This window comes from Puntigrus tetrazona, chromosome 5 (assembly GCF_018831695.1).
Source record: "Puntigrus tetrazona isolate hp1 chromosome 5, ASM1883169v1, whole genome shotgun sequence".
Lineage (NCBI taxonomy): Eukaryota > Metazoa > Chordata > Actinopteri > Cypriniformes > Cyprinidae > Puntigrus > Puntigrus tetrazona.
The window spans coordinates 8,562,298-8,589,248 of NC_056703.1; the positions used below are offsets into that span (position 1 = coordinate 8,562,298).

Sequence of the window (26,951 nt, forward strand, 5' to 3'; positions counted from 1 at the left end):
TATAAGCAAAATACAATCCTTTCTCTAAAAAGGAACACTCCACTTTTTTTGGAAATAAAAACTCCCCCAGAGTTAATAAGTTGACTACCATTTTTAAATCCATTTAGCCGATCTCCAGGGCTGGCGATAGTGCTTTTAGCATAGATCATTGAATCTGATTATACCAGTAGCACTGTGTTCAAAACTGACCAAAGAGTTTCAATATTTTCCTTTTTAAAACATGACACTGTAGTTGCATTGTGTACTATATTGCGTAACAAATCAAGGAAGTTTGCTGCCGTAGCAGCAACTTGTCATTTCCCTCCGGTTTTAGATATAACTACAGAATACTCTGCTCATTTTTGAACGCAATGCTACTGGTTTAATTGGATTCAATGATCGCTAGACCCGGAAATCAGCTGAATGGATTCAAAATGGTTAAAAAAAAATAAAAAAAAAACGGTAAAACTCAACTTTTTGAAATAACAACCAAGTTTCTTATTTCCAAAAAAGTGAAATGCTCCTTTAAAACAATCCCACCGACATAACAAGTGCAGAACTGCCATATGTTTGACTTCAGAAGTGCTGTTAGCAGCAGCAGCTGTTGTGGTTATAAGTGGAAGCGAGTAGTCATCCAGTAATGTTCAGTAGTAAACATACTTGATCCTGAAAAATGCTTACAGAATCAGTTTTAATAAACGAATAAGTAAAATGTTCAGAGTGCTCTTTCGTTTGAAGTGGTACGTTACCTCTTGTTTGAGAAGCTGATTGTCCATCCTCAGTCTTTCCACAGTATTGAGTTCCTCCTCCAGCCGTGCATTGCTCTGACGCATCTCTTGGATATAGTCACACGCTTTGGACAAGATCCCACCCTTACTCTACGCAGAAGAGCAGAAGGCAACATTTCGAATTTCACTTTGTTTAACTAACAATTTGAAGCACAAACAGTAAAACTCAAAAATAAGTACAAAATAATCTAAATATTACTAAAAATGTATAGTATCCCTGTTATCATGCAGTAACATTACAAGTAAATCATTCAAACTGGACATTTCTGGTGGCTTGTGCTAACTCAGCTTACTTGACCATTTTTGGTTGCATCTATGTTGCAGTCAGGGATTGTTTTGGAAAGCTGGACAATCCAGTTGTTGATCTTGTCCCTCCGTCTGCGTTCCACTGAGAGGAAAAAAAAAAGCTTGCATTCAGACAGAACTCTTAAGACGTGTTTGAATAAATATTTTCCAGTTTAATATGAAATGGAGCAGCGGGGATTGAATAATGAGGTGGAGCTGCCGATTTCAAACAAAACACAGAATGACCTTCATTGTGCTGAGCCCTCCGCTTGTCATCCCTGGAACCACGCTGTGTTCCCGACTTACTGTGAACAATATAGGATTCGTTGAAGATGTTGATACGAAATACTGTGATAGGACATGTGGCTTTATGTATGTGATGTGAGAGAACAACCTCTGCTGTGTTGTGGCCAGAACTTCCTGAGGTGACATCATTACGTAGAGCTGACCTGCAAGAAAATGAAGAAAGGCAACTGAAGATACAAACAATGTACTGTTGATCTAATTGCATCATTAGACATACGTATAATTAAATCTAAAATATATACGATATCATTTCCATTTTAATAATGATACCTTTGGCAAAGGAACTACTTTCATAGAAGAAAACATCACTGTTCCTAGAAACCACATCATGTGCACTGGTTGGTAAAATGTAATTATGGTAAATGTGTGAAATACTACTATTTAAAATAAATTTTTTTAATATTTATAAACCATTGGTTTAAATTGGTCTGTAGCTGACAAATTTTTTACATGATACATTTATTTACTTTGTTTTATTTGCTACTTATGTAACGCTGTAAATCACATTGGTCAGCTGCTGCTGTTGTAAATGGTGAGATATATAGACAGATATATATATATATATATATATATATATAAAATATATATATATATATATATATATATATATATATATATATATATATATATATATATATATATATATAAAAATATATATATAAAAATATATATATATATATATATATATAATAATGAAAATGAATAAAATAATCATAAAAATGTTATAAAACAACAACAAAAAAAAAGAGAGGAAGGAAGGAATTAAATTCAATGTAAAAAATAAAAACAATTAGAAAATGGTTATATATAAAATACAGTGCAGTTAGTTTATACGTAGCATAGTGGTCATTCAGTAAATGCACTACTAAACAGATGAGTTTTAAGTATAGTTTTAAAGGTGGCTCATGTTTCAGCACTGTACATCAAATATAATGTGTCCTTTCTAAGCTTTAGAATTTAAATAATACTGTAAATCTAGTGTGGCGTTACCTGCCGAGGTTGTCTGAGATAGTACCGAATCAGCTGTGTGGAGATTGGTGACCATGGTGCTGGCAGCTGTGTCAGAGAGGGTGGCAGGATAGTAATATTGAGTCTCAGACGTCTCTCCCTCCAGACTCTCAGACTGAGAGATTACGGCCTATGAATACACGCATATGAGTACCTACTAACGCAACCACGTCTTTCACATAAAAAGCCTTCAGCAACAAACTCAAGCTTCTATTGCAGTTCTATTGCGAACAATTAAATACCTGTGTTACAGGCGGTGTGGCTGCCTGAGTTACTGTGGGAAACCCAGTCACCACGCTGACCGCTGCAGCCCCATCCGCCTGCCCTTCTACCTGCCCGTCAGCCAAGTGGATCACTCGGTATGTCACCTGAACCACAGAGGTCAACGGATTTATCATCATATCTCATGATCTGCATTTGCTATGCTTACGTGCGCCACATACCTGGCCCCCTGTTCCTTCCGTTTTTAAAAGATGATACTTAATTTGTGGATCTGCGGAGAATGCGGCAGCAGACTGGATGGCTGTGATAGCCAGTGGGTCGTCTGCGGTTTCGGCAACACCTGGTAAAGCAGCACATGCAGGTTATTGTTTGGCAAATTTCCAAATCTCACTGATGTCGACTAGTTTTTCCAGGCATGCCCTGGATAGGATTTCGCGTTTTGCCTAATATGTCAGGGAATTGTCTTTTTTTCCCTATTTACGTGCTCTGCAGCCCTCATACCTCATTTGCATTTCATTTATTGAAGATGCATGCAACTATTGATCGATTATGTATTTATTTATGATTTAACGCCATGCCTGCAACAGTGGCTACATTCATGGCAAGAGGTAACATTTCAAATTCACAATTCAGTTATATATCAACTATATCACCTCTTTTTTTTTTTTTTTAAATGTATATTAAGAAAGAAATAAGTACAAATATACATGTAAGAAAATAACAAAAACAGAAGTGATAAGAACAATCATATAGACGTCTTCATGACAAAAATGTAAAAATTGTCCCAGGACAATTATTTTTGAAAATGTCCATTAATATATTTTTGAATTTTTGAAGTTTTGAATTTAAAAAAAAAAAAGTTGTGTTTGATTATGTACAATGCCTGCATGGTATTGCGCTTTTCTGTCATAAAGTGTGAAAACATTAAGAAAACGAAGCCAAAACCCATGCATTTTAGGCAATTTAGAAAAGAGGACATATGCTCATGCTTTTCAATCCGCTGATGTGTTTTTTTTTTTATTTGCTAGAGATCATTTCAAGTTTGCATCTTCATGTGGAGGTACACCTGCTGTATTTGTATTGTTCCAGCACAAGATGGTGCTATGCAGGCGGTAAACTGTCACAACAAAACTGAAACTAACCCCTCACCCAAGTATTTTTATATTGTGTGCACTTCCCTACACATCACCACCCAGAACGGCAAAGAAACTTATATGCAGATCAATTTAAGCCTCTCACCGTCTTGCAGTATGGGAGAATCTTCAGGATCAGGACTGTTGTGGTTCCTAAAAAAAAGCAATGTAATGGTGGATAACGACAATTAAGACACGTTTATACTAGATCAAAGTACAGCATGGTAAAATAAACATCACAAATGTGTATTTCTACTGACGTCTTGCTTTTTCAGAGGTTATAAAATCGCTTCAGATAACATTGTAGAACGCGTATTTCAACGATATGATGATTAGCATAAAAGGTGTGACTTCTGTATAAAACTTACTTCATATTAAGTAAACTGTTCTCAAGGCTTCGGGGTCCTTAAACATTCACTGCAGATACAATAGCCAGTAAAGGTCAGGAAAGCAAAAGGAGCACGTTTTATACCTAAACCTTACACACTCTTACACATAACTCATAGCAGGTGTGTGTCGTCTGGCGGCGTGTTATGGATTTTTAAGCCGTTGCGTTCAAACTCCCATCACACCAATATGTTGAGAAACCGCCCGGGAAGCTATATATAGCAGCTCACTTTGATTACATACGTTGCTCATCGTTCATTTTTTACTTTTGACCGCGATTTAAATAAGTGACCAACATTACAATATTGACTAACTTGGCGAGAAGCAAAAGCAAGAACACAAAGCAGCATTTAGCATTTGAGCAAAACGGGGGGAAAAGAGAAAATACGTGAAAACCATACCTCCGAAGAGATTAGTGTACAACGAATAGCAAGCCACGTTATGGTTTACCCCCTCAAAAAGCATTCCCTAATTACATTTAACAGAGTTACCCGTTTGTTGTTAGCAGCAAACATTCAGACTTCATTTCCTTTTCCTGCACATGCGCACATTGTTACTGAATTTTAATGTCTGCCGCTAGAGGACGCCATACACCGCTTTATATTCGCGTATAGTAGGCCTGGTGTGGGCCGGGCAACAAAAACCATGCTAAACAGGACGGCTTTCACAACACAAGCACAATCATAATACAACCTTTATTGCATTTTATAATTCATACTTAAGAGCAATGTTAAACAGGGAGCTCACTTAAACTTTAAAAACAAATGCCACATTTAAAAAGGTACATTTTACATTGTATTTGAGGAACGTGCGTCACATGACAGTGTATTTGGTATCAGCATGAGCTCTCAAATCCTGCAGATTATTTTGATGTAAAACAGGAGGGCGTATAACTTGGGTTTTAGGCATTGGCGTTGTACCAAGAGAAATCTAGACCCAGAGAAACTCCAACAACGGGAAAGTGAGAAAAGCTAGCAGGAGCGCTGCTCCACTGTGTTGCATGACACACCAGGCAGAACAAGTCTGAAGCTTACCTAAGGGAGAGAAAAAATAAAAACAGCAGCCTGATAAACATCTGTCAGTATAATAAAAATGATAAGAGTGCATTAAATAATGCTTCATTAATTCCAAGCAATAAAGTTGCCAATTATACCATTATAAAATCAGCTTTGGTCAGTAAATAGGATATGCAAAGCACTTAAGGGAGAAGCAAGCTGTAGTCTAATACGTTAAAATGTTTGTTCCTTACTCTTGTCCACAAGTACAAAAGCAGACGCGGTTGAAGTTTGTTTGATGTAACAGGTGTAGTTTTTGGGTTTGTCGTCGGCGAAACCGTTCAAATTCAGGTTACACACATTTTCCACGATACTGACAGTGGCACGGTTTTTGAAGGTGCTGTCTGGGACGCTGCTCGCGTTGGTAGAGCCAACCAACTTATTCTCTGTCATGAAGTAGCAGGTCTTGGGGCCTGAAGATGGAGTGAACTTGCAGGACAGGTTCAGGTTTTGGTCTTTAGTCAAACAGGACGACAACTGTAGGGAAGACTGGGCAGATGCAAGACCTAAAATTTAAAAAAATTGAGAGTCGTTTAAAACTAAAGCGATACTGGTATGGCATAGTATACAGTATATTAGACTGGCATAGGATAATATTTAGTTAGTACATCATACTGAAATAGAAAAAAAGGGAGGTGGCAATTAATATTCTGGTTTCCTCTTTTCTATTAGCAGACTATAAGCTATGCAAGAACGTACACTTACCCAGCAGTAAAAAGGCAGCAAAGGCAGTATAGTAAATCATCTTGACCACAGTATCCTGCTTATATACCTGGAACAAACACAAGTCACTTACAACACAAATACTGGTAGTTTATAGACAACAACATCTCTCTCATATAGCCATTGCAGCAATTCTCAATATGGGTGGGGTCAGGACACTTCTGAACACATACAAATAAACAAACAAACGTGAAAAGTTATAATTGTAATAAATGCACCCAACCTTAACCACACACAGCGTTCGGTCAGAAACCCCACAGAGACTGGTAATTACTAGACCGCTAGGCTATGTGAAGAACTACAAGCCCCCGGTGTGCAGCTCTCATCTGAAGCAAGACTCAACTCGTGAAGATTTTTTTTGAAACGGCATGTCCCATGGGGGCATTCCTTAGGCAAGAAATCAGCTCAGCAATACAAGTAACAAATCTTAAAATAACTTTTTTTTTTTAAGTATAGAAAGTTGCATTTAAACTAAACCCACTTTAACGTGTCCTGAACAGAAATCAAGGTAGCCAGCTCTTTTTTTTTTTTTTTTTTTTTTTTAGATAGGGTGGGGTTTTGAGTAGCCTAACGGGGACCAGACATCTACAGAGTTGAGTTTCCACTGGCGTCTTAGATATATCGATATATAAACTTCCTGAGCTTATTCTTACCTCGCCTTCTCTGCTTTCAGACGCCGGAGCCGTCGGTCCGTTATCGAGGCAAGTCCCTCAGCGATTACTCGAGGAAGACGGGGACGTGTGATTAAGTAAGAGGAGATTGACGCCCATAGGCTGCATAGCGCCGTGTCATTAGAAAAAAACTACGCGCAGCCCGTCGCCACCAGCTGAAACGCGTGTGCGTAAGTTGTTCCAAGAAAACGACAAGATAACGATCTTGTACATAAGCTGCGCAAAGTCAACATTGTGGGGAAAAAGCGCAAAGTGCCTCAGATACGCATTAAGCTTTTTTCTTTAAAACTGGGTTAATTAAGAGGTCTTCTGAGTTCGCTAAGAAACGTTTGGGCTCCGTCTCGTATGTTCAGATATAGCTGCCCTTTTTTTTAAAAGGTGCCTAGTTTCCGGAGGGTTCTGCCAGAGAGACAGCTGCTGCTTCAAGTATCTGTTCATCTTTCTAAAAACCCATAATGCAACTTAAAACAAAATGTAATGTGTTTGCACACCAGTTACAGACAGAAAGCCATCTGTCTCATAGGCTACGTTATTAAAAATTAATGAAAGATCACTGTTCTCTGCAAAGCCTTTTTGTTTTTTATGATTATTCTGATCCAATATAGTGCTAAACAAATACATTTGAATTATACTGAATAATACTGCACAGAAAAACCAACATATATATATATATATATATATATATATATATATATATATATATATATATAATTTTTTTTTTTTTTTTTTTTTTTTATACTTTAGTAAAAGAACAAATAAAAACCTAGTTATTTAATTATGCAAACAATATTGGAAACAATTTTAATATCATGCATTTTCAGGAAGGTGGTCTCTATAAAAGGGGATCATCATATTTTGAAATCCATTGAAGGTTGAAAAGGTTTCTTCTAGAAATTTCTGATAACTAAGAATAACTTTAAGAATTTACAAATAACAGCATCTTTAGATTCTCAAACGTGTGATGGTGTAAATAAAAAAAAAAGAAGCATAAAAGTTACACTCTACATTCCTTTATTGTTTTCTGTGACATTTCTCAGTATAGATCCTTCATAAAATAAGACGATGCGATGGAAACAGAGTGAAGGAACGGAAAACGGAGGCTTTCCTCAAAAATAGAAGTGCGTGAAATGTGCGTGCTGGCGCTTGAATATATTGCTATGCGGTATTTGTGAGTCATTAAAATGAAACGGCCAAAGCACTACATTGCTAAAGCTCAGATTATACCTTAAAGCCAACCTGAGGCACTTAAGGTTAGTGCAAGGAAGCTTGTGTGAAAAGCAGCTGAAACGCGTGGAAGTTAAGTGCAGCAGCTGCACGGTGCATGCGAGCGCAATGAAACACACGTAACAGTACATTCAAATACAAAATCATCACATAACCTCAAGAGACTCATTCCTACGCACTTGTGTTCCGTTCCAGGCCTGTGTCGTTCTTTACACTAAACGAAACTGAACATAAAGTCCTTGAATTGTTGTCCACAGGATATTTAGTTGCAATCATGTGTGAGTGCTGCAATATAATATGTCAGCGGCGGTTATGTCCTTCAGACAGAGATGTCCTCATTCAAGTGAAAAACAAAAACGCTAAGACAACGATAAAACTGTGTAATGCATTTTGCACTGGACAAATTGCAAGGATCGTTAAACCAGCCATCTGATAAATAAGATTACAGATTACTCTTATTACGATATCACTCAGTTATTTCTATAAATATTACAAAAATGTCAGCAATAAAAAGTATAATATCTTTTTGAGCTACTATATGATTTGATTGAAGGAAGCACATAATTGATACCGTGTATCAAAACAATAACATATTACTTACAACTTTTCTTAGGTGACAGATATTTGGGATGCCTTCATCTGAATTCAGTGCAAATGACAAACGTGCCACTTTTAGCCATAGCAATATTACTGCGTATTCAAGAAAAAAAATTAATTTTGTACTGGTTAAGCAGTTGTTACAAACTGGTCGTTTGTAAATGTTCAGATTTAAATATTTAACATCAACGTACACTACTGTTACATTTTTTTTGAGTCAGTTAGATATTTTAAAATGCTCACCAAGGCTGCATTTATTTGATTATGAAGTTTTTTTTAAATAGTTTTAATTGAAAATATTAATTTATATTTGAATATATTTAAAAAGAATACTTTCTTTGATGGCAAAGCTGTCCAGATTTTAGTGTCGCGTGATTCTTTAGAAATCATTCCAATATGCAGTTTTATGCAAAAACTGTACTAAATGTGTTCTTTGATGAGCAGAAATGTATAGAAATAGAAATATTTATTAACAATTTGAATGTCCTTACTGGCACGGTTGATCAGTTTAATGCATCCTCAGTGAATAAAAATATTAATTTCTTTCCAGATCTCTTACTGACCTCAAACTTTCGTACAGTAGTGTAGTACAACTGTAGTATTTCACTATAAACACCTGTTAGTTGGACATCTTTAGGTGGTAAGAACATGTTCATCATCCTAATTTGCATTATATACTAATGTACTTTCATGTTTAGTATTTTTTACATTTTGGACTTATATACTTGAGTGGGCCACATGCGTTATGTCTGGTTTGTTTTTTGTCTTCACTGTGAATCCTGAAGATGTAATAAGGATAATATCCACAGCAATTTTAGGACTGTAAAAAAAAGCAACATAAAATTCAACATAACCATGTAAGATGAAAAAATAACTCAATTTAAATCTGATTTACAATGCAAAAGGCAGTTGAATGTGAGAATGGCTTCGAGTTTTAGCCTGTTCGATGTTGTTCTGGTCATTCCGAGAGAAGCCCAAGGGAAACAGGAAGCGATATCACGACCGCAAGCATCCACGGTCCGGTGTGAAGGAATACGCTTAACGCGGAGCACACCAGAAGATTTCCTGTTCAAAACAGAGAGACAGATAATAAACAGCACGGCGATTACCTAAGAGCAGACAGATTACGAAAGGCAGCAGATTTTGAAAGAAGAAAATGTCACAAGCAGTGACAACACCTCTTATTTAAACCTGATCCGGCATTGCATAATACGGTAATATTTTGTTTTTCAGCATATGATAAGGCGGTCTTACAGAGGCGTGTTCAAACTCACTTTGGTGGTATGCCATGCTGTTCTCCTTCCAGGTGCTGCCCTGATAAACCCTGCAGGTGTAGGTGTATGCTCGGTCATCGGACATGGGCATCCAGGTGAGGCGACAGATGTTAGGTGACACCAGGGTCACGTTGGCTCGGCGTCGGGTCTCGATAGGCGGGATCATGTGGACCGGGGTGTTTGGGTAGGTAGAGCCCATGAGTCGGCCGTCCTGTTTGAACTCGCAGAATGGCCCCGGGATCTTGTGGGTCTCTGGGAATTCGCAATCCACCCGGAGGTTCCTCTCGATGTAAGTAAGGCAGGAGTACATCTGTGGCCCTCGAGGGGTGTTCCAGAACCAAGAGTTAAAATCCAAGAAGCTGGGTTTCTGGTATGGATCTGCTGCGGTGATCACACCCGCCATAAACGACAGACATGCTACTGGAAAAAAGGCACAAGCGCAAGTACTTTAAGGAATACGACAAGAGTACACTACAAGAATAATATGAGCATTTAGTTGTTTTTACAGAATAATTATGTGCCTCTCTACATATATATGTCAGATATGCAGCCTGTAAAAGCATTTTTACTATAGACATACATGGAGAAGTGTTATGAGCAGTTTTTAAAGTAGTCTTACATGCTTTTAAAAAATTACTAAATAGCAGGAAGGGGAATTGGACTTGATTCGTGGCCAGTATTGCACTGTACTCTCTAACCTTGTGATGTTTAGATCAGCTGTTTCCATGCTTGAAAATAAAACGATGATGACAATAGTGAATAACAGTACTTTCGACTGCATTTTGACACGTTATCAAAACACCCTTTTAAATTCTTCTGTCGTTCGGTCATTGAAAAAAGTTTCGTTTTTCGTGTTTTATTTTTTCGCATCATTAGAATGGTAGAAAACCTATGAAATGTTTTGGCCACACACACACACACACACACACACACAAACCTCAGACATGATTTGAAACTAGACACACCCGCGTTGTTTGTGGTCAAAAATGGGAGTGGATTTTATCCGGTGCGCCCAAACAAAACATTACTGAAATTTTGAGATTTCAAATTTGTAAAATAACTTGTTTGGATATATGTTTTTGATTCTTTTGCCGTTTTACGTAAAACATGTTGAAAAAATTGATTTTATATAGATTTTTAAATTGTATTTTTGTGATTTTTTCCTAATAATCAACGTGACCTTCTATCATTTTATTAAACGTTTTCACTTCAGCAAAAGCTGCCCAGAAGCCAACTCAAGTCCGTGCTCTAAAGCATCCAAAATTACGACATCTTAAGTTGAACATTTTCATGTCTGTTCTCACCTATAGTGGTTTATAGGTAATAACTGGACCATAGCTATTCCAACATTATTTAGTAACATATAAAAAGCGATGCTATTTCAAATTAAAATAATGAAGTTTAAAAATAAATAAAAATAAAAAAATAAGATCAATAACATGCTTTTTAAACATAAGGTGAATTCTAAAGAAATTATTAATTTACTTATCATTTTTAATTTTACATTTTTAAATAATAGTGACATTCATTTAAAATGAGCTCATAATAATTTAACTACAAATGTACAAAATATGTTTTTTTAATGAAGCACATGCTGGCCAATCTGTAACATTTACCAAATAACAGTATAGAAGCCCTCAAACCGTCTCACAACATAAAAATAAACGTACAACTTTCTGCATAAGTGTTATTTTAAGTAAACTTAGAAAGAGTTGCCCTTTCGCCTGCATTTATTGTCATTTATCGCAATTAAAATGTTAAAGGGCACGCTAGCCTATACTTACACAACACAAAACGAGCTGCTAGCCAAGGATAAGACGTCATTTCCTCTTCTCTTCAGGGACAAATATCCTACTTTAAACAGCTGTAGGGGAAAAAAAGTTAAACATGTTGGGCATAGGCACAAAAACACCCTCAGAGACATTACGTAGAATCAACCCGGGAAGGTCATTCAGTGGCCCACCATTTTATATCTCGTACACGTTTCACACAGAGAAGCTACACACTCAAAACAAGCGTCCTAACACATTCCGCCGGGCTCTAAACCACCGCATACCGCAGACCGACCCATCCCATATCTGTTCAAGGATAGCGCAGCTCCTTCGACTTACATCGTCCTCTCAACGCTCGCTGGCCTCCGAAACACGCGCGAATGCATCCAAAAGACAACGTTTGCGTTACCTTCAAGCCGATATAGCCGGCCCTTTCCTCCTCCTCTGGTCTAGGTGCTCTAGTTCCACAGAAGATGCGAGTCGACGGAGATGCTGATGCTGAGGAAGCCACAGCTCGAGACTGCAGCCTCCGGCTCCTGCGCGCGCGAGTCAGCTCTTACTGCGACAATCTCGAGAGCCTCGATATATATTTGCCCCCTTTATTAAAACAATAAAGCCCCTTTATTGGTCATCTGAGGGAATTTGGGCAGCAGTAGATCTCGTGTCAGATTTAAAGAAATCACGCTCGTCAGTGGTAATGTTTCACCAGCAGAGGTCGCTTTAAGCTATAAATAAAGATAAACTTTTTTTTTTACACGAACATTAGGTTTAAGTGTCTTCTCTGCTTCGAATCTCGCATTGCTTGATACTTTAAAAAAAAAATGACCAGCCTCTCGCACAACAAGCAAATTTAAGTGCACGCACATCTTCCCTGGAGGAGGCCCGAGCAGGTGTGTGCGGATCCCAAGCGCATTCCTGGAGCCCCGCGCGTTTTTGATCTGACGCACGCGTTTCAGAGCTGATGATCTGAATCAGATGTGTTTGATTACGGAGGAATAGAAAACGTGCGGTGTTGGGGTCGCTGTACATACAGTGCAATAAGTAAACTACAAAAAAAAAAAAAAAAAAAAAATATATATATATATATATATATATATATATATATATATATATATATATATATATATATATATATATATATAGCTTAAGTTTAACTAAATCTGTGGATGGTTAAATCACAATATTTATATTTTAGTTTATGCTTTGTGCTCTTTCTCTTGTGTCGGCATGTGGTCTTTGTATCTGTCGTGCAATGCTTCCCTCTATCGCGCTGGAGGGATGATCGTCGTGACATAGGCAATTTTAAAAGGTTGCCCATATAAAATGTTTGACTTTTAAAATACAGCACATTTCACCATAACTTCAAACGCTGAACGAATACATTTCAGGGGAGTCGCGCGCAACAGTGACTCGCGCTTGCGGAAGCGTCCCGTCTCCATGGCAACGCGAGACAAGCAGAAACGACGTTCGGCACGGCCTGCGAAAACACTGAACAATATCGGTGCATTTTAGTGCTTTTGAACCGCGGTTACCACATCAAGATTCACCAAGATTTGTCTTGGACCCGGAAACCGTGCTTTTCAACCCGCCATTCTCACCCTACAGGTTGGAAATCGTCAATTAACACTAAATTGCGGCAAAAATGTCATAGTTGGTTTGACGACATTGTTTTCGACAGTTCGTAATCGACATTTAGTAACTGTTATTTAGATTTTTTTTTCTTCAAATTACCATATCGTGTATTTAAAAACCGTATATGGTATGCATATACATACATCTGTAACAGTATTAAGAGCTAACGTTAATTGTTTTATTTCGCACTAGGAGTCAGAAATGGACAGTCCTCGTGTTGGTGTGGTGAGAGAGTCCATGCTGCATCGTCCTCTATTAATTAAGGTCTGAACTATTACTACCGATGGTTTTCGCTAGTAAAGTTAACTTTGTAAACGTGTTTATCTGCACAGCACCACGCCCGAGTGATTTATTCACGCATATATAATAAAAAAAACCCCAATAATTCTTAATGCATAAACTCCAAACGAGCTGTGGATTTTTTTATTCGGAAAAGCGCAACAAAATAACATCGTTATAACTAAACTGAGCACTAGATGGCAGAGTCTGTCTCTGAATAAATCCCACCGTGACTCCGATGCTTGTGTGATCTTGTCCTGCGTTTCTGAATGCCGCAGCAGAACGACACATTCCTCATGCTTTATCTCACACACTTCCTTCAAGTCACGTAAACCCTAATTAATCAGCTAAACATTGCTTTTTTTAAAGATACACACTCAGAATCCGCAGCCCCGCCCAGGGGCCTGTTTCATAAACCAGGCTTATTTCAGCTAGTCTGATTTATTTTGAACCAAATCAATAAAAGACTAACTAAAAGAAACAGGCCCCTGGTTTAGTCCTTTATTTTTACTGTGTTGTAAACACGTTAAGTTAGCACTGTTACTGATCTGTAAATCTCTTTGACGTTTTTTAAATTAAAATACAAGAGCAACGGTTAAATTTTTTTTTGTTTGTAAACAAAAAATTGTTATTCTTATTATGTCCGAATAAAGGAACTGTGCGCGTTAATGGCGTCAAACTGTAAAGGTGTTTTCCCAATTATGCCGTAGGAGAACTTTCAGTGAACAATTATTTCTTCGTTTTTTTTCCTCTACGAAGAACTTTTAGCGCAGTTGAAAGCTTTCACGGACGTTAAGGGTTCTTCTCAGAACCGCAGATCGCAAAACAAAGAACTTTTATTTTTTTAGAGTGCGGTGCCGAGATTTGAGGAACGGTGTTTGGTGCCGATCGCATTTTCTTCCTCTGCCTTCTCCTGTAGTTAACCCTCTTTGTGAAACCCAGCGCGTCTTGAATCTAATGAAGTACTTCCGGCGCATCTTTCATCTAATTCTGCTTCATTTCAACTTCATCAAGACTTCCGTTGGAGCAGAAGGAAGGATGAAATGAACCTGCACAATCGTCACTGTTTCTCTCTTTTCGCACTCGTCCAATCACCCTGTCCATCCCTGGTGGGATAAGATGCCTCGGTTAGACCTTTGCTTGCTCTCGCCCCTCCTTTCTTTCTAATGTTCTCTAGGGTTATTTGATATGCCCCTTTTGACTGATGCAGAAAATAGGATTACTGTATTTAAATGACTATGATAATGAACTGCGTGCATGTTCCCGTAGTCCCACGAGATCAAGGATTTCTCATTCTTTTTCATTGTGAGCAGTCATAGCTACAGGTTTTGGCAATGTGCTGGAACAATGACGGAGTCATCTGTGAGGATTTAAGCTTTTGTTCTTGTGGCGTTGCCTGATGTTGCTCTATTTCTTCCCTATCTAGTTTTTTCAGAGCCGTAGGTTCGAATGTTCAACCTTCTTCAATCAGCGGAGGCTGTCTTTGCTCGCTTGCAATGTAAAGGGAGACCCGCAAAAGGCTCATATTCATTAAGAAATAGGCCAACTGCTGCAAGTCCCTTGTGCTGAGCGCGTCTCTTGTCGGCCTGCGCAGCAGTTCATCATCGCTGAAGTTTTCTCTGCTTATGTAGGGCTGATGTATGGCTGTCCCGTGGGGAAAAGGGACATATATCTTAGTAATGTGCTAATGGGCCTCAAAGTGAAAAGGAGATGAATTGGTCTGTATCTTTAAGCGAGCATCCAACGTGTGGTTTTCCCCGTTTCTGACCAAAAAGTTGATAGTGAGAAAAGTACTAAAAGGCTTCTCCTCTCTTTTCCTCTCTTCTTGTTAATTCCTTTTTGATGAGGCATGGCCAATAAATCCTGTTTTCATGCCTGTATTCCCTGATGACCAGTAAATTAGAGATCAGGGGAGCAGATTTGGGGCTTTTGTTGTACTCTGGTGTCTGAGAGAGCCCTGCTGTGCAGCAGGCTGGCTGGGCCCCATTCACAGTCCCCTCTTCCCACTCATTACCATTCGCTTCATTCAGCCCGTGTAGCTAATGTTAGACACGCGGCAATCTGCGGTTCATTCTTAAGCAAATCTCTACTGTAGCTGATACTCGCCTGCAGCGCAAATTTATTATGTATATGCGGTCCGGCCTAAAGCCGTTTTAGACTGAATTAAACAGAAAATTAAAAAAGATTTACCTTCTGAAGGCTGCGGGAGCTTTAAAAACCCGATATCGGAGTTTAAGACTTGGCAAATGAAGCTAAAATTTCGTACAGTCGCCTGGTGACTTTAATTGGCCCCTGGAATTTATTTGAATTGCAAAAGAACTGGCCCCCGACCTTGACCTTCACCCAGCTCAGTTTTACATAGGCATCTACACTGTATGCCCACGCATACAGTTCCTCGCTACCACTTCTGCAAGGTGCTTTAGCTTCCACGCGGTCTCTGTAGCAACGCAGGGCCTTGTTATTAATGGGATCCAGCTGGGACCGCTCTAGACACAAGCACAGGGAGACGGATACATAAGCATGAACCCAATACATAACTGTAAACTGCTTGCATAATAGATAAATGTAAATGAGTTAAGTAAAGAGACCTTTGGCGTATGTAGTCTGTCATAACGAGGACCGTATGCTTTCATTTATGGATTAAGGGAATGGAAACTCATATATCATATCTTGTTCAGTTGCAGTGCTAACTATTTATGTAGTCTGAGGGCCCACTATTAGCTGTAAAAAATCATCACAATTTAAAATTAAAAATTATAACAGTATTTTATTTCTGTCGAATTTTCAGGTAGCAGACATTTTGGGAAAAACAAGTTGAGATCAACCGCTTACATTTTTTGTAGAAAATGTGATGCATTTCTTACTGGATTCTTTAATATATAGAAATTTTTATTTGAAATAGACATCTTTTTAACATTATTATTATGTTTTTTCGAATATTTTAATGCATCCATGCTGAATAAAAGTAACTTTTGCAATTTTCATGTATTTTTAACGCATTAACAGATACAGATAAAAGTAATGCAATCGTCCCGGCTGCATTTTTGATGGTCTTTGTACAAATTCTAAAAACAGCTTGCAACCTTGAACGTGTCTTCTTTCTGTGCCGCTTATTAAAATGGTTGAAACACAGTTTGGGTTCCAAGTCGTGGAGCGTTTTTATTAAACACACCCACACATACATACCCAAGCATACATACATCTAAAGCAGAAGGATAACACTCATCTGTATTGAAGAAGGGTAGCGCAAGCTTGCCCAGACACATGCTCCCAATTAGCTGACCCTCTTTATGGAAATGCCTCATCAATTATACCCAAAGCTTCAGGATTTGCCACACATAAAGAGAGTTAGCATCTTAATAACCAGCCAGACTATAGAGGAGATGAGATGAATGTGTGTGTGTATGTTTGCGTTGCACATATGCGTGCATTGTCATTCTGGGGATTTTAGAAGTGGGGCTGATATTAATTTAGAGTTGACGGATTTAGCCAGAGAAGAGAAAAGCTGTGATCTGATGAGAAAGTTAGGGTTATGATTCCACTTTCTCTCCCCTCAGCGTTTTTGACCTAATCCTTATTAATAAATGTATTTTTTAGCTGACTTAAACATGTTGGCAATTTCTGCATTGCCTTCAAGCGCATAGCGAGGTCCAAATTATGAGCACAGAGCATGTTTTCCTCTCTGCTTCTTTATAACAGTGAATATATTTGATTTCTCTCTCCGTGAATTGTATCAGATCGCACTGTGACAAAGATACAGATTCTTTTTTGTGCTTTCCCACTACCACTTTCTCTCCTCCATTCATTCCCTCTCTTTAGCTTAGTCGAGATGAAGAGATTAATTTTAAGCCAATGTGCCTGCTGTCCTGTAATCAGGCACCAGATGGCGCTGAACTGAGTTGGAAGGGCTGGATAATAATTAGTGGAGACAGTTCGGTGAGCATTACTGCCGTTATCCTCTAATCATCATCATGGGCACTTTTATTTGTAAGTCTGACGGAGAAACCGATTGCGAAGCTGTCTGTCAGCACTGATGAGATGAGATGATCAGGCCTGGCTCACAGTTCTTCATGCCGCTGCCTGATGAGATTAAACCGGTTCCACAGGGACGGAATAAATCTACTAGGTCTTGGACGGGAGGAGCAGACCAGTTTTATCCAGAAGCTTCCTCTCCGAAAAGTGTGTAAATCCAGTAGCAAGGCTGTTGGGAACGATGTCTGGGTGAGATCAAGGAAAGAAAGACAAATACCACATGGTATTCGCAACATCTGAGGAAAAAAAAGAACTTGCGCAAGTGTTCAAAAAGAACCGGTGACGGGACCGAAAAGTGCAGAGATGGACCCACAGGGTCAGCGCTAAGCTAATCTCAGCATCTCAAGCGAAATCCTAAAAGCACACATGAGCAAGGGAACACAAAAGAATGGTGAAATTAAAGCACGGGGGCCTGAATAGACTGAAGGGGTCTCCTTAATAAGAGATGATTATGTCCCCCTGTTCTCTGTCTCTTTTAGCCTGTGCGAATAATCTGCTCCCGCTGACCCTCATGTAGCCTCTCCTGAAGCAGCCCATTCTCATGCCGGCCTCTGGTTCATTCAGCAGATCCATGCCTGGTTAATGAAAACACAATATAGAGACAGATCACCAGTAAATGACAATATAAAAGGAGCTTTTGCTTAACATAATCCTTCGCCCGACTTGCCTTTTCTGTTGTACTCTTCTCTTTCAGCCCTTTTATTGCGAATGAAAGGCCCAATAATGTTTAGAGGGGTCTGATTAGCCGTTTTACGCCAGCGGTCAACACGTTCCGTCAGGCATCTCTAAGTGATCTCCTCAAAACAATCTGAAGATTAAAATTGCAAAGGGGATTAAAGGGCTGGCCGAGAAGCCTGGTAGCACTTGCTGAAAAGATTGGGGCTTTTAAGAAGCGTTTGATACGTTTCAGCAGACTTGTTAACTAGAGGTTGGGTGTCTGCGAGTTAAAAAGGCCAAGGAAGATTTAGGTTATCTCAATTTGGCCGTGCTGAGGAATTCATCATAAAAAAGGGCCAAGTTTGGCAGTCGACTCCGGTTTTTGGAGGGCTTTACTTGCCCAGCGTGATTGGTGGGGGTCCAGTGACAAATATCTTTCAAATCCATTTTTCAATGTAGACAATTGGAAGCTCAGAATAATGAAGGATTGAGGGTTTTTAACCAAGAATTAAGTCTTTAGAGCACAGCAAACACACAGAGATCTCCAGAGATGACGACAGACTCACTGCGTTGATTCTTTTCTCCCTCCAAAAATCGCATACGGCAGCATGAGGAGAACCGCCGACATGAATGTAACTCTGTGACTGACACATGAGCACACCTCCCTCATGTTCCATCAAACATCAAAGATTTGAGCTTCTGGAGTGCTCAGGCACCATATTCCACAGATCACTTTTGATACATCCGGTTGTCACCTTTGCCGTGGTTTGATTCTCAATTTTCCACCTTTTTCGCAGCTAAGCTGCTCTTAAAACAAGGCTTTGAGCTGTTTAACGGAGCTCAGAGAAAAATAGTGGGCTTTTCTTTTGCCCCATGAGAGCTTCTCTCTGAGTAAATGATGATAGGGGGTAAATACCCCCTCCCAAACAACCCCCCCCCTACACACACATAGTAAGATAAGTGTTGCCTTTTTCAACTCTTTAGCTGTCAATCATCTTACAGTTATGACTCTGGAGACATAAATCATACTCTACATGAACTGACTGGACTACATTGTGCTAGTGATTCAGACTGAGTCCTGACTGAAGAAATCAGCCATCAAGATCACTCACATCAACGTTCAATGGGAATTCGTTTTTAACGTGCTGCCAGACACCACAGTCATTTGGGCTCCTTTTGCGGCATTTTTTATGGTAATAAGTTTGTGCATAATTACGATTTTATTAATAGACACAATCAGATGCTTTTGCGTGCAAGGGCTTTAAGGCGTAGGTCGGAAAACTGCCTGTCAATCAAGAAATCAGCCGCCACTCTAGAGGTCCGTAAAACTTTGACATTGTGATGCACGCATTGTCTTGCGCCGTTAAATGCTTCAGTTTAACGGCGCCTTTATTGCGGTGATGTAATTGAGGATGATTGACGGTTTGATTGACAGTTTACAGGTTCAGAAAAAAAAGCTCTTGAAAAACAAGAGCCATTGTTCTGTCAGAAAGTAGACATAAAACGGCCTTTGGGGAGAAAATTAGATAAATATTTAGATATAAACAATTACTAAAATATTATTATTTATAAAGGTGCACATATTTAGCAACAAACAATTATTAAAATGTACTTTTAGTGCATTACATTTAGAAGTATTGCACAAGTGGGGAAAACTTGGGGGTATTTCATGAAATAGCGTCCTTCTGTTTTTATATCTCATTGTTGTGTTTTCTATAGCCAGCTCTTGGAAAGACCAAGTCGAGGGGTTTGTCCTATCCGGGACCTGACTTTGTTTTTGGGACAGCGACCACAGTTCGGGATGGAGGAGTGCCAGAGGGTAAGTGGCAAAACAATTTAGCAAAACTGACATTATATTCACCTTTAAAACTGTACCCCTGTTGGCTTTACATTCAAAACCTCATCATTACGATTCAGTCATTATAAAGCTCCATCTACACTAACTCAAAGCCTTTTGTTTATGAGACACCATTCCCGTTCCCCCTCAACTCTTGTCACACAATGATGTCACAGTGCGTTTTCTTGAGTAAGTGTCCCCTCAGGCGCTTAGCCTGTGCTGTCAGTGCGCTCCTGTTAGCATACTAAACTGTGCCTGGCTTCTGCACCGGCTCCCCGTCTCACACTTTAATTATGCACTTCCAACGGACGACAGGCGGTGACTGCAAGTGTCAAGCCCTTATACAGTCCCGTAACCTATGATGCAGTTCTAGGGCTGGGGTTACCCTGTCATGCTTATCTAAGCTTACTCATCACAATTTCTTATGTTACTATTATTGCAGAAAACACCCAAAACCGATCTCTGCTTGGTTCTGAACATGTCAGCCAGAGCCTTGCAGAAGCCCATGCCTACTTTTATTTACCTGGTGTCATAAAGTCACCATGGAGCAGTGTTTTGCTGAACTGCTGATCTGTCTATGGCTATATTTAATAGTTTGAATGCTGCTGATATTTCTAACGTAAGTGTTTAGAAGTCATTTACAATTTTTGGTTACCAATTTAAGTACTTTTTCTATTGATATTTGTCTATAGATTGTTATTTACCTAAGAAGTCTTTCGGTACAAAAAAAGATTTAGACCTCATAAAACCAGTGTGTACTGCATCATAAGTATCCGAAGCTGCAAAACATCGCAAGTAAAATAGTATTTTCGAACTGAAATTAATCTTTTAACAAGATAAATGTACATTACAAGCAATATGATTTCTGAGAATATTAAGTTTTTCTAACCCTGTTGGAAAATTGTTTTCTTGTCACATACATACATTTAATTGCATTAAATTTCATATATATCATCTGAAAGCAAATAATTGTGTCTTCTGCAGTTTTGCTCCTCCAGTAAATTTATCTTCTTTTGATTTTTTCAAGGGAAAACGAGATGAAAATACTCATTAAAAAACCCTAGCCGCCCTGTAATCCTTCTCATCAAAGGAACTGTTTGTGCAGAATTAAGTCTTCCTTCATTTCTCTCTCTTTTGTCGTTTTTTAGCTATCTCCAGCTGGCACACTCACACTATGTCTACCAGAAACAGGGAGACTGAGAGGGACTTTATCGCCCTTAACAGAGAAGGAGTCAAGTCAGGCTTGGTTACTGCTAAAGAGCTGCACCAGTATCGCGCCACCCACGACATTCGGCGCCAGCCGTTGACCAGAGAGGGCTTTCGGAGGTCTGCCCCGGCTCGCATCCCACCAGATGCTTCATTTGGGATTAATAACAGGTGAGTGTACAACCGTGTTCACCATTACAGTCTCAGTCAATCTCATCGGTGCCGTGCTGAGAGGAATCAGAAGGATTTATAGTGAAATTCATTTACCTTTTCAAAGAAAATATGAAAACTCATATATAGCTAAATTATTTAAAAGCTCACTAATGATTTTTTACACATAGGCAGAAACCGTTTTTTATATCTCTACATGCTAATATGCATTTTAATGATAGCTCCCTCTGCCTCGGCTTTGTCTCTTTCCCGCTGTCTGTTTACATCTCCCACCCACATATACACACCCTCACGTCAGATATAGGCAGTGAATCAAAACATTCAAAAACACTTGGCACCGCACAGGAAGGATTTTATCGTCTGGCACAAAGCTTTGTCTATAAGAAAATGTCACTGAAAGTTCTAATAAACATATTCAGTATTGCAGGGGCTATACACCATTACATACGTTAGATATGTAACAATAACTTTCACTGAATTAATAATAATAACTTGGGGGGAATTCTTTTAAAAAATAATCATATTTTTAAAAAACGTTGGTTACTTGGCTGCAAATTTAAGCCACTAGCCAGCCATTTAGATAAGCATCTGTCAATTGGTTGTATCGGCATTAGATCGAATAAATCCTAATATGGCCAGCACCTACTTTCAGCAAATCATTTAGGACTTCTGGGTGAATATAATTTCTCTAATTTATATTTATAATCCAGTAATCAGTTTTGTACTGTAAAAAAAAAACAAATCATGCATACAGATTTTTTGTTTCTTTCAACTATTGTCTCAAGTCAGGCTACTTTTTGTCATTTCACATTTATTGTTCATTTACATTTTACGTGTGCCATTCGGCCAATGATTTAATTAACCGTTGATTTCGTGTTCAGCAAATGTTCGTTTAGTAATATCGTAAATTACTGATCTAGCATTTCGTAGTCACGTTCTTTACGAAGCAACAAGGCTGTAATTTTACACAAAAATCTCCAGGTGAGAATCAGTGAGAATTAATACATGTTGGGAAACCCAGAATCCATAAACTGGAAAATATGGGGTTGCTTTTACTTGCCTGGATATATGGAGGGAGCAGATCTGTGTATATAGGTCTATTAAAACCTATTTGCAGAACTGTGTGCCATTCCTACGTGGGAATCAGAGCTGGGTGGGTGTTGATCATCTCAGAAAGTGATCGGGGTGTTTTGTTTTTCTGGATGAGGCAAACGGCGATAGCAGAAAAGTGATAGAGGTACGGAATTGTATATCCGTAAGACACAGACAGAACGAGGGAGAAGGAAGAGAGAGAGCACTCATCTTTGAGCTCTGTGCCCACGGAGATATGACACGAGCACTCTGCTGAGAGCACAGGTAAGATTATTACAGCGGTCCGCAGCGCCACAAGCTCCCTTCACTCCTTCCTTCTGCCTTCCGCCTGCTTTCTTTTTTGTTCTTGTCCTCTTGGGCCTTGATACTGTTGAAATGGAGCTGAATTATTTAACTGAAAACACAGCTTTGTGTCCAGACTTTCTCTCTTTCGCTCACACACACACACACACACACACACTTGATGTTGATACATCCAGTGTGAGAAGTGCTAGGCGAGAGTGTGTTTCAAGAGCCAGTCAGGAGGAAGGAGGTCTGAAGCAATGAGAGGTAAGATCAGGGGTCCATAGGGACTTGTTTGGCCCTGCACTCTATCCATCAAATGCTGTTTGCCAATGCCACGGTCAGCCCTAATGAGGGAGCGCTAGGATCCTTGCACAAAATGTCACCATCCCCGTACACGCACAGTAAATACAGCTCACGCATGCACACAAGAGATCACCTGGAGATATCTATCCGAGATATAAGAATGTTTTGTTTTCACAACTTAACACCTGGCAGTCTGAGATCAAATGCTAGTGATAGAGAATTGCTCGGCGTTCCTCTGCACTTCCTAGAACCTCATCCAGGGTTAGGACGACTGGATTGGGAGGCTCTCTCAGCTGCCTATTTAAACTCGTTAGGTTATTGAGCCATTGATCACAATGTCCAGATAGAACATGCATAACGGCATAGGGTGCATATACCGGTGATTAGGAATTTGATATATCACCGGCCTACTAATAAACTGAACGTTATTATATAAATAGCAGCAGAATATGGTTATCAGCCCCAGTGTTGGGAAGTAAGCAGGAGGTAGTTAAAGTATCTAGTATTGTAGCCAATTTTTACAAGATTTCAGTAATAATGTACATTAACCATCCGTAAAACAGCTTGTTACTTTTGATGCCTCGAGCCCTACTGATTTAAAATTCAACAATTCAGCAATTATTCGATTTTTTATTTTCTGATTTTTCGTGACAGGCACATGAAGTCATGCAGCGGACAAGCACGTGAAAACGTATTGCAATTACATGCATTTTGTCAGGAGAAGAAAATGATCTGAACACCGATGTGTAAATTGTGGCATTACTTTTTGTGGCTTGCTTTTTAGAAAATGTATTTTCTTATGAACAATCTTTCGAAATTCTTATGAAAGAATTTTATGAACGATCCTTTTCTCATTTAATTTCTTTGATTATGGTTTTAACTAACGAAACGAGTTTAAATCACAGATTCTTCATATTCAGACGTGGGGAAAACCGTTTTGTTCCGTTTTAGAGCATCCACTCCAATCTCAGAGCTCATGGAGTATAAGTATGCTCAGAAATGGCTGGAAGAGCAGCAGACCAAGGATAAAATCCTGCAGGCCCATCGGCATAAGAAGGTCTGTTGACGATATCACAGAATGATTTTTATATTAACCTCGGTCTTCTTTTAGAAGAGTGATTAAGCAGTAAGGGTCTATTAAATGCTTCGCAGGCTCAGCTTGGACGTATACAGGATACACGAACAACCACGCTTCGCAAGAGTCGCCCCTTGCCTGAGGCCCCATCCATGTGGAAAATGCCTTGTTTCCAGCAGGTGAAAATTCCCTAGCGCTTACTATTTCATTTTCACTCTGTAGTCTCCATGCTCATTTCTCTTCCACACCTGATTAGTCTAGTTATTTTCTAAATAATACAGAATTATATTTTTCATGCATTTTGTTATTTATATTTTTTTCATTCATTGGTTTGGTTGACTCCCACTGGAAGGATAGAAAGGATCTGCGCACTGTCTCTGTGTGTGTGTGTGTGTGTGTGTGTGTGTGTGTGTGTATACATGCATATGAGAGAGAGAGAGAGAGGACGTGCGTGTGTGTGTGTGTGTTGTGACAGCGTGAAGTATGAGGATACCTTGCTGAAAAATCTACGCTGAAAGTAACAATACCTGCCTCAAGCCCTTACGATTGTTCACGTGTACACTAACCCCTTCAGTTTTGGTCCCTCTGCTAGCCTTAATGCAAAAGCACCAAGTAAATCAATAGTGCTTTGTTTTTACTGGTCTTTTGTGTTGACAAGCTGCCTACCAGCCTGACAGCTCTACCTGTCAGCGGTGCATGAAAATTCTCTATTGACAATCCCCAATGCTTCCAATTATGAAGGAATAAGACCCCTGCTGAGCTAATGATGGCCCTTACACACATCCAAACACACCTTTACAAGCACTGACAGAACACCGCAATACATATGCACTAACCAGAGCAGTTATTTACACAGGGCTCTGGACTGGGAGTAAAAATTGTCGCAAATGCAAAAAAAAAATTATTTAATGATTTAAAACCCAGCTGAGGAAGATTTGTCCATATGTGATATCATCTTATTTGCCTGTGAGTTTCTTGCACATAACAAAAAACGCAGCGAGAGACCACAATTCCTTCATATCTGATTCATGAAAAATGACTTCCTTTTTATAATTCAGCTAATTCACTTTAGGTTTGTGACACTTTGTATTGACGCTAATTTGATAGTGTTTTTAATATATATATATATATATATATATATATATATATATATATATATATATATATATATATATATATATATATAATACAGTGTCTTTGCTGCTAAATATTTCATTTTAGGCATTTTTTTTTCGTATCACACATTTAGGAGCATAAAAAAGCATAAACACGATAACACGGAGATATATTTATTTGCATGACACATGCTCATGGTTAAACACGAATATTGCTACGTCTCACACAATATCCCACACTGATATGATTTTTTTTTCCTTTTAACTCTTTCCATGCACTCCTCCACCATCCTGTTTTTCCTCTCTGTCTGAATTTCCTCTGCAAATTACAACCCCCTCCCCACACACACACACACACACACACCCCGTGGCTGCCTGTCCTGTCGTCCACCCTCAGTCGGCTCTAATGAGGGAGGGAGAGTGTTATTTTGGTTGCACGCCTGCGCTAAATTCTCTCTTGTATGACAGCTGATGGAGAGAGAGAGGAGCGTTAACCTTATAAAAGATTTACCTCTGCTCATTACAGCCTGTCAAGTAGCTGTCCTGATAGCACCAGGTTCGACATTTGCATCCTTGACTCTCTTCTTCATTCTACACTCATTTTCTTCATTCCTGTTGTTTGTTTGTTTGTATTGTCACCTTCTCTTACATCTCTTTCATTCCACCTTTCCCGAGACGTGTGTTCCTCCTATTTAATTCAAAAAGGTGTGGAGGTGTCAAAAGTGTTTGTGGGAGGCAACAGATTTTTTAGAATAGAAAAAGGAAAAAAAGATAAACAAATAAATATATTGAAAACACGATGTGACACGCCGGTAAAGTTTCAAAATGTTTTTGCTGTTCTGAAACATGCCGTAAACGTGGTAAACGCACAAAATAGACGTTTTCGTATATATTTTTCTTACGCATATATATGCCTGTTTTGAGCCATTGTTCAAATTATAAATGTGCTGTGCCAACAAGTTCTATTATTTAATAGCTGTCAGTATACATTTTTACGTACCAGCTTAGATGCTACAGAAGTAAAACATGGACAAAGAGTCTCTGTTGCCTTTTAGAGGGATATGTTTTTTAATGTTCGACTATTCTGACTGCACTTTTGTGTATCAAAACAGAAAGTCTTCTATGTTCCAACAGTGCCATCCATGTTACTTTCCTCTGTCATTCATATCTTTTTGTTTTTGGTGTTGAACTACAATAAGCCTAAATCTTATTTTCCTACTCTAGGTTGATTTATCAGATACAATGAGATTACCTGCTCTTTTTCTCTACATTATATATATATATATATATATATATATATATATATATATATATATATATATATATATATATATATATATATAAATAAACGTAAACGTAAACGTGTACGTCTTACTACCAAGACAGCATCCCAGTCTGCTGAAAGTCAGTGTAAGATTTATGGGATTCTCTGTTTTGTATTCTGTAGGTGGGACCAGCTCTGGACACCTTTCGAGATCCTGAAGCCCGGAAGAAAGCCATGAGCGCCCACCGCTCAGAGTCTGCAAGCAGGAGAGGGATTCTGGGTCAAGGCACTTACACGGTGGATTAACAGAGCTAAAATTACTACATCTCTGTGCCTTTGCGAACCAGGCTTCTTCGAGTATTAATTTCTCAATAAAAAAAAATTGTGATGTAATTTGTTGTTCTGATTTTTTTTGGTCTATCTATATACACATCTATACCTATGTATCTGTATCATCATTTGAAATGAAATGGAATGAAAAGAGTGAAAATAAAAATCTATAATGTTATACTGCTCCCTGAGCTATTAGAGTCGCGCAGGTTTAAAACCCTGGTTTAGGTGTTGGTTTAAAAAGGAGGG

General features: G+C 38.8%; 4 protein-coding genes across 9 annotated transcripts in view; 1 reads left to right on the forward strand and 3 right to left on the reverse strand.

Annotated features, from left to right (window-relative positions):
• usf1l (upstream transcription factor 1, like) overlaps positions 1-4,781 on the reverse strand; it is a 5,684-nt gene extending 903 nt beyond the window's left edge. Inside the window, exons 1-10 of one of the 3 annotated variants that reach the window (XM_043240223.1) lie at positions 4,600-4,683; positions 4,090-4,138; positions 3,828-3,874; positions 2,810-2,928; positions 2,609-2,734; positions 2,349-2,496; positions 1,447-1,501; positions 1,299-1,357; positions 1,061-1,155; positions 729-857 (exon numbers count right to left, since the gene is read on the reverse strand). In XM_043240223.1, the coding sequence (XP_043096158.1) occupies positions 729-857; positions 1,061-1,155; positions 1,299-1,357; positions 1,447-1,501; positions 2,349-2,496; positions 2,609-2,734; positions 2,810-2,928; positions 3,828-3,874; positions 4,090-4,094 (783 nt within the window). In that variant the 5' untranslated portion in view covers positions 4,095-4,138; positions 4,600-4,683. Of the gene's footprint in view, positions 1-728; positions 858-1,060; positions 1,156-1,298; positions 1,358-1,446; positions 1,502-2,348; positions 2,497-2,608; positions 2,735-2,809; positions 2,929-3,827; positions 3,875-4,089; positions 4,139-4,509 lie in introns of all 3 variants that reach the window. The other 2 variants (XM_043240224.1, XM_043240222.1) reach the window with 2 other exon arrangements.
• A 3-nt stretch (positions 4,782-4,784) lies between these two features.
• thy1 (Thy-1 cell surface antigen) lies at positions 4,785-6,690 on the reverse strand. Its single transcript, XM_043240225.1, has 4 exons — positions 6,540-6,690; positions 5,869-5,935; positions 5,358-5,669; positions 4,785-5,142 (listed from the first exon to the last, which is right to left on the reverse strand). The coding sequence occupies exons 2-4, from the start codon at positions 5,906-5,908 to the stop codon at positions 5,039-5,041; spliced, it is 456 nt and encodes a 151-aa protein (XP_043096160.1). The 5' UTR covers positions 5,909-5,935; positions 6,540-6,690; the 3' UTR covers positions 4,785-5,038.
• An 861-nt stretch (positions 6,691-7,551) lies between these two features.
• si:ch211-215c18.3 lies at positions 7,552-12,286 on the reverse strand. 4 transcript variants are annotated; one of them, XM_043238437.1, is made up of 4 exons: positions 11,764-12,286; positions 11,437-11,516; positions 9,653-10,069; positions 7,552-9,443 (listed from the first exon to the last, which is right to left on the reverse strand). In XM_043238437.1, the coding sequence occupies exons 2-4, from the start codon at positions 11,474-11,476 to the stop codon at positions 9,337-9,339; spliced, it is 564 nt and encodes a 187-aa protein (XP_043094372.1). In that variant the 5' UTR covers positions 11,477-11,516; positions 11,764-12,286; the 3' UTR covers positions 7,552-9,336. The 4 variants fall into 4 exon arrangements, with proteins under 4 accessions (XP_043094372.1, XP_043094370.1, XP_043094371.1 ...); XM_043238435.1 differs by having other exon boundaries at positions 9,653-10,072; XM_043238436.1 differs by having other exon boundaries at positions 11,834-12,260.
• A 427-nt stretch (positions 12,287-12,713) lies between these two features.
• cfap77 (cilia and flagella associated protein 77) lies at positions 12,714-26,880 on the forward strand. Its single transcript, XM_043238585.1, has 7 exons — positions 12,714-13,029; positions 13,249-13,320; positions 19,744-19,843; positions 21,010-21,238; positions 23,870-23,975; positions 24,071-24,172; positions 26,556-26,880. Exons 2-7 carry the CDS (start codon positions 13,258-13,260, stop codon positions 26,676-26,678), a joined length of 723 nt encoding a protein of 240 aa, XP_043094520.1. The 5' UTR covers positions 12,714-13,029; positions 13,249-13,257; the 3' UTR covers positions 26,679-26,880.
• The last annotated feature ends 71 nt before the right edge of the window (positions 26,881-26,951 follow it).